Source organism: Amphibalanus amphitrite, unplaced genomic scaffold, assembly GCF_019059575.1.
Source record: "Amphibalanus amphitrite isolate SeventyFive unplaced genomic scaffold, NRLGWU_Aamphi_draft 001312F_arrow, whole genome shotgun sequence".
In the NCBI taxonomy this organism is placed as follows: Eukaryota; Metazoa; Arthropoda; class Thecostraca; order Balanomorpha; family Balanidae; genus Amphibalanus; species Amphibalanus amphitrite.
In genome coordinates, this window is record NW_024882805.1 from 140369 (window position 1) to 155565 (window position 15197).

A 15197-nucleotide genomic window follows, 5' to 3' on the forward strand; every position below is an offset into this window, starting at 1 on the left:
GCGGGTTGCGGGTTTGCGGGTTTTGAGTTTGCGGGCATAATACTAATTCATAGAGTGATTAGACCGTTCCCTTATGGTAACGTCATGAATGCAGTGAAGCCGGTACACCTTCAGAAAATTACATTTTGCCGCAATACCAGCACAAGAACCAAAATTAGACTCCAACGAAAAACCCGCAAACCTCGCAGAACTCGCAGACCTCGCAGCGAGGAAAATCGAAAGTTGACTCAAAATCAACTTTTGGAATGCAATGCAAGGTCGCTCGCAAGCTAAAAACATGCAGACTCGCTTGTTAGATGGTAGTGTGGGTCACTCAGCCTAGATTGTATTATTTGATTTTGAAGAAACCCGAAAACCCAAAAACTCGCAACCCGCATGCGAGTTCCAGTGTGGGGCGGCCTTTACATCTGGTCCCTAAAAGCTAAATATTTTTTATATTTGTGGCGTTGGAATTATATTCCGATGTTTTTTTCTGCGGTTGCAATTGCTAATATCTGAATAATGTTTTTTTTTTGCACTATGTTTTAGACATGCATGGCACGCATTTTAATTTATGTAACCTGTCTCTCTTAGTGTTTGTCACAGGTGCGTCAACCTTTGTCTTTTCCGTATCATTGAAGTCATTTCATGCCATGCTGCGAGCCGCAGGTTCTAAACAATTTGTTTTCTATTGGACCTGCCCGCAATTCTCCATTCAATTTGTTGGGTGTGGGCTCTGATCTTGGCTCTGATGGTTGTTTGAAGATCTCCCTGTAAGCGCGTGATATTTTGTTCCATTGCTGAGTGTGTCTACAAATCGATTTTTCAAGTCTGCTGAACCCTGTACTGCAAGGGATCGATGTCAATGTGAAGAAAATAATATCATTTTGATATTTAATTTGCAATGGCGGACAGTGCGAGCGAGAGCGACTCGGGCTCAGTAGATGGTGGGTCAATTTTAATGCCGCCATCGCCCATCACTCGAGAGCAGCTGCAAAAGAGAATCGAGTCCCTCGCTCAACAGAACCGCGTCTTGAAGGTTGAACTTGATACATACAAGCTTAGGGTGAAGGGACTGCAAGAAGAAAACCGTGCTTTGAAACAGGCTTCAGTGAACATAGTAAGTAGCATTTTCCTGTTATTCAAGTGCTTTCTGAATTCTGTGATTATGTCTTGGAGTGTTGCTGGCTTTCGGAGTTTGTATCAGATTCCAGCAGTTTCTTTTCAGTTGTTGTGATAAGCAACATCACATAACCTACTATGAATTTTCAATGCTTCCCTTTGCTCTACAGCAAGCTCGAGCCGAGCAGGAGGAGGAGTTCATCAGCAACACTCTGCTGAAGAAGATCCAGGCACTGAAGAAAGAAAAGGAGACGCTGGCCATCAACTACGAGCAGGAGGAGGAGTGCCTGACCAACGACCTCTCCAGGAAGCTCAGCCAGGTGAGCAGAGCTTCACTGGCTGGGCATCATTGGCATGTGGCAATGATGGGCGTGCCACGCCACATGTGGCGTGGCATGTGGCATTGCCGCTACCTGGCTGCTTGGAAGGGTGTGAGAGTTCTAGTTAGCACTTGGTCCACTGGATATGGTGCTTAATCAAAATCAATCAACCCAGACTGGGCACTAATTCAGTTGACCAATGCTGCATTTGGGCACACCAAATGTCTAAAACCACTATTTTTGTCATCCATCATTAAATTCTAATTTATATTTAGATTGGTTATTGTTCTGCCTAATATCTGTACTTATTGTTATCAGGACACACTTTTTTGTCATTGTTCCAAAATCTCATTGTAAGAGGCAGTTTTGTTGAACCTCTTACAATGCATCATCTGCTAGTAGGAATAATCCTTGTCTTTTTATGCAATGTGCCTTTTTTGCCTATTACATTGATAGTCTTGAGCATAAGGCCATATTGAAGCATTTTTCCAATTCTTGTTGTATTCAACATGCTCTAACAGAAACTCCATCCTAAAAGTCTGTGTTTACAATAAGCTTTCATTATTCAGAGGAAAACTCCCACAACCTGCAATTTTATTGTTACGGTCATAAGTAAAATGTCAGTAGGAACTTTTTTGTTAGATAGATGGCAATTTCTTAGTATTAGCAGGTGACAGTAGTCATGCTTTTGGAAACTTGTGTGCTCTAAGCAACCACTGGATCAACTGACTTACAATCTACTCCCTTTGTTAGCCCCATTCCCTTCTGCAATTGATCAGACTACCTTCTGTTGTGTGGGGATAACCATCACAACACATGCAATATTTCCAGTCAGGGGTTTAAAAATTTTCCAGCCTAGAATAGGTAGTTCCAGGATGACGTCAGTCGATTGCACTGAAACTTTGCCTAGTACTGGGCAATAGGCACCCACCAATCATCTTGTACCTATCCCCTCACTGTTGCTTTTGGTTGGTTGCTGGCTAAAGCATATTTGGCATCAATGACATGATGTTTAGTGTCTTGTTGATCAGCACTTTTTGTCATCTAGCAATGCAATATTGTACTCTCATCAAAATGCTGTCTGGTCCTGTGTGACCTGTACAAGTGTACACTGTACACTGCACAGGCTGCTGTACTTGACTCCTTGAGTGTATTGTATTTCTGAAAACATTATGTGACATGACATTTTACGGAGGCACGTCTGAGTCTGACAGCTTGGCCGGGGGAAGCCTTGTTGAACAGAGAACGCCACCTCAGTTCACTGCCCTTAGATGACCTTTCACTTTGGACAGTTAGTCGCATACAACTCTGGGCGCATCCGTAACGGCGACCTCGGGTCTCTGAAAATTGCAGCTCCGTGTGACCTCTGTAAACTTGCAGCTTTATATGGCAATGCCCGTAAGGAACGATTTTTTCAACTGAACGACGTGCTCTGCACTTAGTGGTTCCATTAATATGCTTGCTTAAATGCTTAGCAGTAGCGCCACTCTATACCACGTTGCATTATTGAGAGTTTATCCCTTTTTGGATTATTTAGAATTATTGATCCATAGAATAACACGACTAGTGGCCTGCTTTGTGACTTGTCGTGAGGGACACCGGAACACAGCACGCAGGAGCACGGTGCTTTTATGGACACCAGTCCGGAACTTTTGTCCATAGACCGTAGGGACAGAATATGTGTCTCTTTTGTGGGAAATAATGACGCCCAGTGGTGTCCAGTAACAGTATAATTTTACACCAAACATCCGGTGGATTTGCTTCACGGGCATTGACATAACTTTCAACAGAGGTAGGGGTGCATACACAATGCATGGTTTGTTCGTCAATAGGAAACGTCGCGGAAGGCTGTCTGTCGTCAGGTTAAGGCACGCCGTTTGATGCCCCCTGGACACGTTGTTAAGGGCTCTGGGCACATCCATTAGTGCCCTGGGCACGCTCGTTGATGCCGGGAACACGCCTTTTTATGACGGGCACGCCCAGGCATGCCCGTTTGTCGTGATTCTCCCTATGCCTATAGCTGTCTGTTGTGGTGATGACGTCTACCGTTGTTGTATATATTGTCCGGTTGGAACGTGCCAAGGTGGCTGCGGTATTCCGGCCCTGCTGACCTATCCAGTCACGACGTGGTCGTAATGGATCCAGCAATGTCCCAAAATTTGTCGATTTGGGTGGGAAATGACATCCAAAGGAAATCCATTTTCCACTCTCACCACCAATTTTTAAGAACAATTTTCCACTCCCAACCAAGAAAACCTAGATTTTTTTACCTCTAGAAAGAGCGGTTGTGTGAATGCCCGGTTTAGCATCAAACATTCTACATACATCCTAGAATAAAATCCATGTTTTATGGCGTTTCTCACTCTTTTTGGATCTAATCAAATCGGCAGTTTTCCACTCTCTCCCCTCTTTTTGGTGGGTAATTTTCCCCTCTGACACCCCAGACAAAACTCAATTTTGGGACACTGGGATCCAGAGTACAAACTATGTTCGGAGCACTGTGGAATGTTTATGTTGGCCCAATCTATTCAGCCCGGTTTGCACTGTGTTCTAAAGCCTCTAAAAAAATGAATGGATCAATCATCAAGGTGTATCACGATTGAATACTTCCATTCGGCAGTTACTGGGCAGGAAAGGACCATCCATTCGAGCGAGCTTACGTGCGTCTGAGGCGGCTGCAGTAGGCTTCAAGGTTGTATGTCTGATACGATAATTACAGAAAAGTGTACTGCATCATTAAAGCCTGAAACAGACTCTTTCCGCAGTCAGGAAATCGCATGCGAGAGCCTATTCAAATACATGGAAGCACGCTCGCATCAATCGCACGCACCTCCCGCAAGCGATTGATGCGAGAAGAATTACAATGTATTTGAATAGGTTCTCGCATGCGATTTCCTGAACGCGGTAAGAGTCTGTTTCAGCCTTAAGATTAGATCATACATGCTAGATGTGCTCAGACAGTCACATGCAGGCTTCAGAGCTGATGTATGTATTTCACATGGGAACTCAAACAGGACATTAGCACAGAAGTCCATGCAGATGCGGGACGGCGGGTCGTGAGCAGCAGTTACCAGTTACCACCAACTGTGAACGAGACCATGCCAACTGGTGTAGCGGGCAGACGGGCACGCACACACGAATGCAGGAGCGGGACCGTGTCCTGAATGCCCACAACCTCTTACAGGCGAGCCACCATGGTTATGCCACAAACCAACACCCATACCCGCACATGCATATCTTTCAATACAAAATTATCCTAATAAATGATTATCTTAGTAAACGATGCGCAGCTGAACCAAAAATAATCCCAAGATGGCATCATTAGTGGCTACCGCTTGCATTAGTTATTTCTGAATTGAAGCCTCATGGGTGCATGAACTGCGTCGTAGAGTTTAGTTCGTTATTTCATGGGTGAAAGTCCGGGAGCGATGGCCTACATAGTACATAAGGCTCGCGACATTCGTCGTAAATGCCATTTCGTGGTGTCGCTCAGAATTTTGTGATAAAGCGGTACCCACATGTTAACCCTCTCGTGAAATAGTGTCCCAAAAATTGATTGAAACTCGTGAAGCAGTAAGGAGCAAGGCATGCTGAGACAAACGGAAGGCATGCTGCTCATGATCACTAAGAATCGCGGAATTGGGACTGAGGCGTAGTCAGTAGGTGGGCCTTTAGTTTCGATGCATTCCAAATGTTCAGAAGACGTCTAAAAATTGATAATTTTACATGAGCTTAGAGCTGGCTGGTTCTATATAATACTGAACGAGGCCGGTGTAAATAAATTTTCAAGACCGAGGTCCTTACTGATTTTTGAACGAGGCCGAAGACCGAGTTCAAAAATCAGTAAGGACTTCAAAATTTATCACCGGCCGAGTTTGGTATGTATTTTACTGTATGTATGCGAACGATAAATTTATGCTCTGGACCGAAGCTCTTAGCCGACTTAGGAACGAGAGTCGAGGCCAGCCCAAAATGTTGGCTTAAGTGCAAACTGGTAATGCATTTTTGACCGTGGTCAATTTGCGTACACCAGTCATTACCACACCCCTCCGGCTCCGGCTATTGTATTTGAATAGGCCAGACATACAGAATGTTGAAATTTCAGACTGCACTGATAAAATATTCACCGAACAATTACCTTTCATGTTGCTGTTCGGATGTAATGGCTTGCCCTGGCTCATGATTCAACGTTATATCCGCTTGTATTATATAATACTGAACGAGGCCGGTGTAAATAAATTTTCAAGACCGAGGTCCTTACTGGATTTTTGAACGAGGCCGAAGGCCGAGTTCAAAAATCAGTAAGGACTGAGGTCTTGAAAATTTATCACCGGCCGAGTTTGGTATGTATTTTACTGTATGCCAACGATAAATTTATTTTCTGGACCGAAGCTCTTAGCCGACTTAGGAACGAGACCATCCCAAAATGTTGGCTTAAGTGCATTCTGGTAATGCATTTTTGACCGTGGTCAATTTGCTTACACCAGTTATTACCACACCCCTCTGGCTAATGTATTTGAATAGGCCAGGCATACAGTAATATTCAATACCGACTGACGAGTGACTTTGAATTTTGAAACCACCTTACGTCCCACTCCCTGGTCAAGATGGCGTTGCCCGTTAATTGAATGCGAGGTGCCATATTGACCATGCTGGCCGATCTAGCTGCATATTCATATATCAAATCCGCTGCAAACACTTCAGACATTCGTTGTTTCCGAATATGCCACTACTTGGCTGTAGTGAAATGAATATGAACGAACTTCCGTTGCAATACCTACCATAAGCATTACATTCGGCAACGGCAAATATCTTGTAGCAAGGAGCTCGCGTATAGGAAATAGGAATCTAGGATTTGCAAATATGATACTAGGTACTGCTAATCTGATGGGCGTATATTGAATGCCGTCTGACTTGCGCTTACTTTTGTCACAGCTACGTCATGAAAAGGAGCATCTGGAGCAGACCTTGGAGCAGGAGCAGGAGTGTCTGGTCAACAAGCTGATGAACAAGATCCAGAAGCTGGAGTCCCAGACGCTCAACAAGCAGACGACCCTGGAGCAGCTCAGGCGGGAAAAGGTAGGAAAAAAGACTCTGAAAGACTCTGAAATACTCTGAAAGACTCTTGAAAGACTCTGAAAGACTGAGAGGAGTTTGAAAGAGAAACAGAGGTACCTATGTAACTTTTTTTGTGTTTTGTATCGGGAAGGTGATTTAAATATTCATGCACGACATTTAAACCTGTTTTCGGGAAAGATGCGATATAGAATAATTTTGTCATTTTTAGGCATTTGATCAAAACTGTCGAAATATCACGAATGAAACGTAAACTAAATGATACGAATACATTTATGCGGCAGATCGTAATTCCATGCATCTGCCTGTAGATGAGTTCATATAAAACATTATTCATGGCTAACTCGGACTCCTGATAATTAATGCCATTGTCCTTGGCACATTCATAATGCCTGACTCCCGACTCCTGACTCCAGGTGGAGTTGGAGAACACATTGGAGCAGGAGCAGGAGGCGCTCGTCAACAAGCTCTGGAAGAAAATGGAAAAACTCGAGGCCGAAAAGAGGTGAGTTTTGATATTTTGGGGTTTGTCATCCAACTGAAGCCGATCGAGTACACGTATTTCTCGCGGCCTCGCGATAACAGTAATTTTCCGACTTATTGTTTTTCATTATCTTACTCGGCTACCATGCCATAATGCTTCATACGGTTTTCATGTCTTTGTAAATTCATATACTTTGTCAACTACGTACTATGTAGGTCAAAGGACCACATTGAATTGTTCGCAAAGCATACCAGGCTTTCACAGCACAGTGAGTTGCTTTTCATTTCTAGCTCACTATTGCGTATCAAGCTACATTTTTATGAAACGTCGACCCCATAATATGTGGTGCTCCCCCAAGGCCTTTTCTTTTTGTTCTTTTCAAAGTGAGGCGAACAAATGGTTTGAATTCAGCGACTGTAAAACCACGGTAAAACTAACGGCGTCTGCCAGAACCTCGTGTAAAATTTTAATGGCTGTCCCGCTTGCTTGCTCTTTGTTTACGCTCTTTCGGCATTTCTCGGTGCAGAGCTTACTCATATGAATTTTATTCATTTGACTTTCGTACGTCAGAGTCAGGCCGGTGGGCGGTTGGCCCCCTGCTGCGTAGGTGCGTTTCATACTCACTAGTTCGGGTGCAGTACCGTCATTTAGGGACCACGGTAGATTTGGGAGTCATTTTTCAGTAGAGGCGAATATATTTTATCCTGTGCAGCCATATACCTAACAAAGCAGTCTCGCTGTGTATTATGCAGACGGACGTTATATACCCAACCTATTAGCTCAACGTTTTGAAGCAAACATTCTGGAGCTGAAGTATAGGTCGATGATGATAATTCATGTTTAAATTCATGATGGTACAGAGCCTGAAGGTAAAACAAGCAATTCTACGATGCTGGTAGCTATGTTTGTGAGTTTCAACCGCGGGCCGTATACAAGCAAATACATAATTACGACGATCGTTACGCGTTATTAGGGATTCTGTGTTATCTCGCACATTTCCACCAATCGTATGTTACCGATAGTTGCCTATTGCCTAATCCATGCCGACTTCTCTGTTCGTTTGGCGTCACTGATGTGTTGCCGCAGGGGACTACATTCGTATGACTCGCGATACGCTGGCGCTATTCATTAGACGAGAGAACATTGACGACCATGACCGTTTTAGTTCGTCCGTATGATAGTTGTACGGTAGGATGTGCTAATCGCGATACAATCTACGCACTCTGACATTTTATAATGACAGGCCTGACTTCGGCCTCCTTTTCCTAAAATGACCCAGCCATCAGCTGGCCTAGGTACTCCTCTAAAGATTTGTCCCAGAACTCCCAGAACCCGTATGCGGTAGCTTGCTTACCAGAAAAGGGCAGGCCATTCATTCGCCCACTCACTCTTCGATTTCTCTTGCCAGGTTGACGCTCAATCGCATCAATGCTTGAACCAAGGCCATGGCTGGAACTCTTGCCAACTAAGGGGCAGTCAAACTTTCTCAGTTTTAACCGTACTCGTGCGCTGACTCGCTCCCCACCTCCGTTTTCAGACTCCTCTCCGGCAAGCTGGAGCGCGTGGAGCGAGGTTCAGACTCCGAACCGCCCTCCCCTGGAACTCCGGCCACCTCCACTGCCTCCGCCACCGGGGGAGGAGGCGGGGGAGGAGGGGGAGGGGCGGAGGAGCGCGAGAGAGACTCGTCCACGGCGGGGGACCTCAGTCTGTACATCCAGCAGCTCAGGAGGGAGGTACTGGCGCTGAAGAGTCAGCTGCAACACTCCAGGAGGGAACGTGAGTGAAGCTGGGGCGGTGAAGGAGGGGGAGGGGGAGTGGTTTAACGTAGACATCTGTAGATCTTGGTATGCTAATGATTCATCAGTTTTCCGTATAGGACTGATATTGTTTGTAGTTTCACGTTCTTAGACTCTGAAGATGGCGCAGTACTGCTACTAGTATATTTGTGTGTGCGTTGACCGTAGTTTTGTTTGCTCAGACTCTGCGAAGATCAGGGCCACTACAGATGTAGCCGCGGTAGTTTTATGTGCTCAGGTTCTCAGAAGACGGCTCAGCGGTGACTATAGTTTATGTGATCAGACTCTGTAAAGATGGTCCAGTACTTAATATTTATGTGTGTTCTGACCATAATTTTGTTCACTCAGACTCTGTGAAGATGGCCCAGTACTGACTGTATTTCTGTACGCTCTGACCGTATTTTCTGTGCTCCCAGACTCTGTAAAGGTGGCCTGACTGTATTTCTGTGTCCCCAGACTCTGTGAAGATGGCCCAGTACGCCCAGGAGGAGCGGCACGTCCGTGAGGAGAACCAGCGTCTGACGCGGCGACTTCAGGTCGAGATGGACCGGCGGGACACACTGTGCAGGCACCTGTCCGAGTCAGAGTCCAGGTCAGACAAAGATAGAGTCAAGGGAGCTCGTGGATGCAAGATGATTCAGTTTTGGAGTCGATGTCAGGCCAGGGAGGACACATGAGTCGGATTGAGGTTATTTTGGATAATTGTTAGTTGATATGGGTCAGTGCTAGTTGTGACGGTGAAGTCATAGTGTGGTTTTACCATGGAGCGGCGGGACACCCTCTATAGACACGTCCTGTCCGAGTCAGAGTCCAGGTCAGACACGGGGGAGTCGAGAGTCGGGGAGTCATGGTAGTTCGGTGTTAGAGTCGAGGTCAGGGTCGGGGCAGAGGCGTGTGAGATCAGATGGGGTTCAGCTTAGACCAGTGTTAGGTCAATATCAAGTTGAATGATTGAAGTCGTGAGGAGTGGTCGGTGTAATGATTGACCGTTTTGACAGTCACAAATACAACGAGGCCGGGTCTTACTTTGATTGTGATGATTTTCTCACGACTCTGTGTGCTTTGTCTCGTACTTTGTGCAATTCGTGAGTGGGGGTATTCTAGCTTATAAGCGGTAAAGGTTGCCTGGGATCACCGCTCGAGTTTTAGTTTTTGTTCCGGCTGTTACACTTATTATCAATTGTAATTGTAGACTGAACACTAATGCTACACCCCTCTGATGGATCTCCTCTCTCCCCTTTCAGTCTGGATATGGACGAGGAGCGCCAGCTGGAGATGTCTGCCGGCTCCCGGCCCCGCACCGTCTCCAGTCCCGGGCCGGCGTCACTGACCTCGCCCGGAGGCAGCCGGCCGCTCAGCCCAGGTTAGTGGGGGCGGGAGGGGGGGGCAGGTCACAGGTCAGTACAGTCCCTGACCTCGCCCGGCAGCAGCCGGCCGCTCAGCCCAGGTCAGTGAGGGGCGGAGGGAAGGGGGCAGGTCAGTACAGTCACTGACCTCGCCCGGAGGCAGCCGGCCGCTCAGCCCAGGTCAGTGGGTACAGGTCACAGATCACTGTTGAGTGGCGGGTTACAGATTAGTGGCCAGGGCAGGACAGCCAATTGGGGTCTTATGTCAGTCAGGCCAGGTCAAGTCACAGGTCAATGGGGTCAGGTCACAAAATATTGCTGGGTTAGGCCCGGTCCATTAAGACCATTGGAGGCCGGCGGAAGGATTATAGTTATTTGGTGGAGACATTGGTCTGGGCGGACACCCTGGTGGGTCGCACAGGAGCATACCTCCAAGGTGCTACTCACGTTGGATGATGGTGACTCTGGTCCGGAGGAGTGGTTTGGAGGTGTGGGATGTCCTCACATAACCGGGCGACGGGCACTGCCGACTTTTGTCCAGCACAAGCACAATGCAAATGTCTCTCATTCGAGTTCCCTCCCAGCCATCTGACCCTTACCCCCCCCCCCCCCATCCCTGTTTCCAGGTCGGGATATGTTCGGGCCGCCGTCGCCGGTCGTCCCGCGCTGTCAGAACTGTGGCGCCACCGTGCAGCAGATGCCGCCGCGGCCCCGGCCGCCCACACTGCCACCTAGCGGCGCCGCCGGGAACGACAAGTTCGTCAAACCGACGGCGCCGGCCATCAGCATTGGCGCTCCGGCCATGTCACCCGGCAGACCGAGGGTGAGACTAAATGCTTACTTCAAAATCTAAGCGGTGTTGCGGCATTGGCGGTTATGTGCGGCGTGTATGCCGCATGATTAGTAAGCGGCGACCACTAAATTAAAAACTTAAACGCTCCAACCTGTTTTCAATGAATAACACTGCATACCGAAAATGCCAATCGCTCTCGTCATAAGATATTTAGATTTAAATAACTAAGTTATCTGCATCATCATTTTGAACCAAATTAATGCTTTCAACTTAGTACTCACTCATTCCTTCCTTCGTTGGCTCCAAACAGTTTTTCGATTGTCTGGAAATCGTATGCCAAATCCCGCACCTGTATACGACTGGTGCATATAAAGGCCGATGTAAGAATTTCAATAGGCTCTCACATGCGATTTCCTGGCTACCCAAAAAGTCTGTTTCAGTCATGCTATCAAAACATGGTATGTCAGCCCTGTCACCAGCTTATGACTGCTCTGCTTGTAGTGCCCCTGACCGTCACCGACTCCCTTCCCTCCTTAAAAGCCTAGTTTCCCTCCATCATCTCTCCACTAGATTTAGGTGATGCTCCGACAAATTCACAAACAAGACCGAACTTGTCCGGAGTTCGGACTGTGAGTTAACCCTCGCCCTTTAGGGGGGGGGGGGGGGTCGAACGGACTCCCTTCGGTTTTTCGCGAATAACTCGCGTAAAAAGCGGCCGATCACGACGTAACTTTTAGTACCCTCGCGTTGATTAATTTTACACCTACCCTGAAAATTTCATGACCCTGACGCAAATAACCTTTGACATGTGACCTACTTTTCGAGACCATGTTTGGCCGGATCCACGATTCAGCGTATGTCGGCTCGCATTAGCAGCGCGTTTGCAGTCTTTTCGTGGTTTCAAGCGTTCAAACATGTGATATGATGTTGCCCCCATGCATTAGGGTGGGTGTCAAGGTCACCTGAAGGTCAGGTCATTGACCTTTGGTGACCTCGGTTCACTTTTTCGAGTTTGACATGTTTCTAGGCCAGTTTTTCGAGCTGAATTCGAATTAAGCAACCACATGAACGTTTACAAAGTAGTTTTGGTGCCTTCGTAACATGTTACGAGGCTGTCAGAGGCGGTTGACACCTAGGTACTACAAATACCCGGCAGGACCTCTACTGGTTGACCTGACCTGACCTAACCCGACCTGGCCTAAATGAATGAAGACATCATCTGTGATCAAAACTAGCATGATATTCGTGATCAGCACCCCGAAAAACCCCATAGCAGCCACACTACGACGTTCTAACAGGTCCCAACTTTCCCGCCTTTTGGGTCATTGACCTGACCTGGAAGGTCAACCGATGACCTAGGACCTTAACCCGCGCCCGGCTGGGGGTCCTGGATTTCCACGCCCTGCTGGGGGGGGGTGTTTGAACACCCCCCCTTGTAACTCGGCTCCTGGGCCACGTAGCGATACGCGGAAGGCGGCGTTCGAAAGAGCGTCAAAAATAAGGAGGAAATCACTTCGGTCAATTTTTTGGTCAGGTCAAAGGTCAGGTCACCAGAGGTCATTGAAGGCAAAATTTCGCCGATTTCCAGGTCGAATGTCGAAAATTTCCAAGAAGCCAACGCATAACTCGGGAACCAATAGAGCTACAGCGCCGCGGAAAAGCGCATTCGATAGCCCTATTAACGCCCTTTCTGAGTAATTCTCTCAGATTTGATCTACCGTCAACGGTTTTGCCTGCAGGGGGCAAAAACTGCAAAAATAGCCGATTTTTTCGGAAACCGTTTTTCTGCAATAACTTTTGACCCAAGCCTTGTACGAGCTTACTTTTACCAGCATCGTGTTCCTCTCGTCAAGACGCATCGAATGAACTATAACTTGACATTGAAAGGTCAACTTAAAAATTTGACCTCAGGTCAAGGTCATGACCTGACCGGAAAGGGTCATGTTGCATATCAGTCGATCCGTATCGTCTAGCTGAACACATCTAAGGCGTTTTCATCGCTCTAGCATGCCTCTATCAAAAGTTATTTGCGAAAAACTGTTAGATACCATTCGTGACCTAAGATGACCTCAGGGCATAAACAAGGGTCACGGACACCATTTTCATGTTCAGTGTGTCTAAACCACTTGTAATTCGGTGTTTGGGAGTGTTTATAATGTCTTTCGTCCAAAAGAGGCGCATTTCAATTTTCTCCCATTGACTTATAATGGAGAGGTCGCAAAATTGACCTGACCTTAGGTCATCGATATCAAAATTCTGAGATATACATTTTGTACATGCTATTGCTCTTAGCAATCGCTGAAAGTTTCAAAGCGATCGGTCACTCGGTGTAGCTATGACAGACATTGAAACTTTTTATGAGGTGAGGTCACTTCAAGTGACCTGGTGACCTGACCTTGAATGACCTTGGTCTGAAATTTTCACAACATGTGTAGAATCGATGTATGATAAGGTGTACCAAAAACGGCGGCGCTCCGCGCCGCCGTTTTTGAGATATTCGCGAAAAACCACAAGGGGGGGGTGTTCAAACACCCCCCCCCAGCAGGGCGCGGGTTAAAATTGGATATCATCGGCTTCCTCTCGTCACTGGCAACACGCTCGTTTTTTCCGCGAAGCTCTAGCTTGATCAGGAGCGAAACGGCAAACGGCGAAACCTTATGCGTTCGTGGCTGGAAAAACACCAATACGGGCGAGGGTCAAGTTGAAAGTATTAATTTGGTTCAAAACAATGATATAGATAAGTTAGTTATTTAAATCTAAATATCCTATGACAAGAGCGATGGACATTTTTCGTATGCAGTGTTATCCATTTAAAACAGGTTAAAGCTATTGAGCTTTTAATTTAGTGGTCGCCGCTTACTAATCATGCGGCATACACGCCGCACATAACCGCCAATGCCGCAACGCAGCTTAGATTTCGAAGTAAGCATTTAGTCTCACCCGCAGACCGATGCAGGTTAGAGAGGGAACGGGGTGGGGTGGGGATGGGGAAGGTGTTACAGGGAAGCCGGGGGGGGGGGTAAGGGGTATTTTAAGGTAGAGAGTCTGTTGATTGCACGCGAGTGTGTTCAGTGGAGAGGAGTCCTTGTGATGTCCAAACTTCCAAAACGAATCTTACGGGTTAGTTCTGCCTATTATTTTCCGGCCAATGTGTATTGGTGGATGCAATGTACTCCTTTGATTTTGGGTGGCTTGTTTCAGATTATGCTTTAGTGCTTTTCAAGTTAAATCCCAATGTTTGAGTTCGACCGTTCTTCGAAAAGCTCGCCCGTGTACGAATATCGCTACTTATCGTCTTGCCTCTGACTTTGTGTTTCCGTTTTCTGCCGCCAGATGTCTCCGACGCTGTCGTCGGGCCGGGCAGCCACCCCGACTGACCCGCCGGCCTCCCCCTCTTCGACCGTACCCGGGTCACCCATGGACACTTCGCGCGCCTAGTCTACCGCCCGCCCCGCCCCCTCTGCGCGTGGCCACGCCCCCCAGCCACGCCTACAGCCACGCCCCTCAGCTCGACTTGGACGCTGGCCTGGCAGACCGGCCCTCGACCGACCGCTATGGATTGGTGATACACTCTCCGTGTTTCTTTTTGGCAGCGATGGAAGAGAGAGACCACAGTTACAGAAACAACAGGACTACACGAACTCGCAGCCATTCGCGGTGTATGTTCGGACAGCTACATACATTATATTCTCGATTTGACGCTATACATGTTGATGGATACACATGCATACATGAATTACATACATGCAGACGCACACACATGCAGACAGACAGACAGGCAGACAGACACACAATATACAGAGAAGGTTGCCCTGTAATTCGGTACCCCTCCCTTTACTTTTCTTTGCTCCCCGTGCCGCGCCTTGAATGTTTGTTTTTTTCGTGCCGGTGTGAGCGCGGGCGCCATGTTGGCCACACAGCACGTGTTTCGCACGTACGGCGAGGGCGTGCACGTGCGGGGCGACCCTGGCACGTGCGCTATGTGTGCTTTCCTCTCGGTGTTGCCGCTGCCGCGCGGTCCGTGATTGGTCTCTGAACTGGAACGACGGCTGTCTGGATCGACAGCCGGTCTTACGGTGCGCTTGTGCTGCTACCTGGCGGCGGCTGTCGGTACTGCTACTTACGCCTTTCGACGCCAGGGTCGGGGTTGGCGCTGCGTCCGCTGATGTCGCTTTGATCAATACAATACGATACTGTGTTTTTGGGATTTTGTGTGTGGACCGCTCTTTTGTGTAATGTTACAGCCTGTAAGATCAAACATGGATCTGCAATAGCTTGGTA

The 15197-nt window shown here is 47.4% G+C and overlaps 1 protein-coding gene across 3 annotated transcripts; it reads left to right on the forward strand.

Annotated features, from left to right (window-relative positions):
• The first annotated feature begins 599 nt into the window (after window positions 1–599).
• On the forward strand, window positions 600–15114 carry LOC122372079 (coiled-coil domain-containing protein 6-like). Of its 3 annotated transcripts, XM_043348954.1 has the most exons (10): window positions 634–1099; window positions 1272–1421; window positions 6357–6500; window positions 6914–7002; window positions 8519–8757; window positions 9234–9369; window positions 10022–10140; window positions 10750–10946; window positions 13863–13872; window positions 14250–15114. In XM_043348954.1, exons 1-10 carry the CDS (start codon window positions 884–886, stop codon window positions 14291–14293), a joined length of 1344 nt encoding a protein of 447 aa, XP_043204889.1. In that variant the 5' UTR covers window positions 634–883; the 3' UTR covers window positions 14294–15114. The 3 variants fall into 3 exon arrangements, with proteins under 3 accessions (XP_043204888.1, XP_043204889.1, XP_043204887.1); XM_043348953.1 differs by lacking the exon at window positions 13863–13872 and having other exon boundaries at window positions 600–1099; XM_043348952.1 differs by lacking the exon at window positions 13863–13872 and having other exon boundaries at window positions 14510–15114.
• Window positions 15115–15197: the final 83 nt, after the last annotated feature.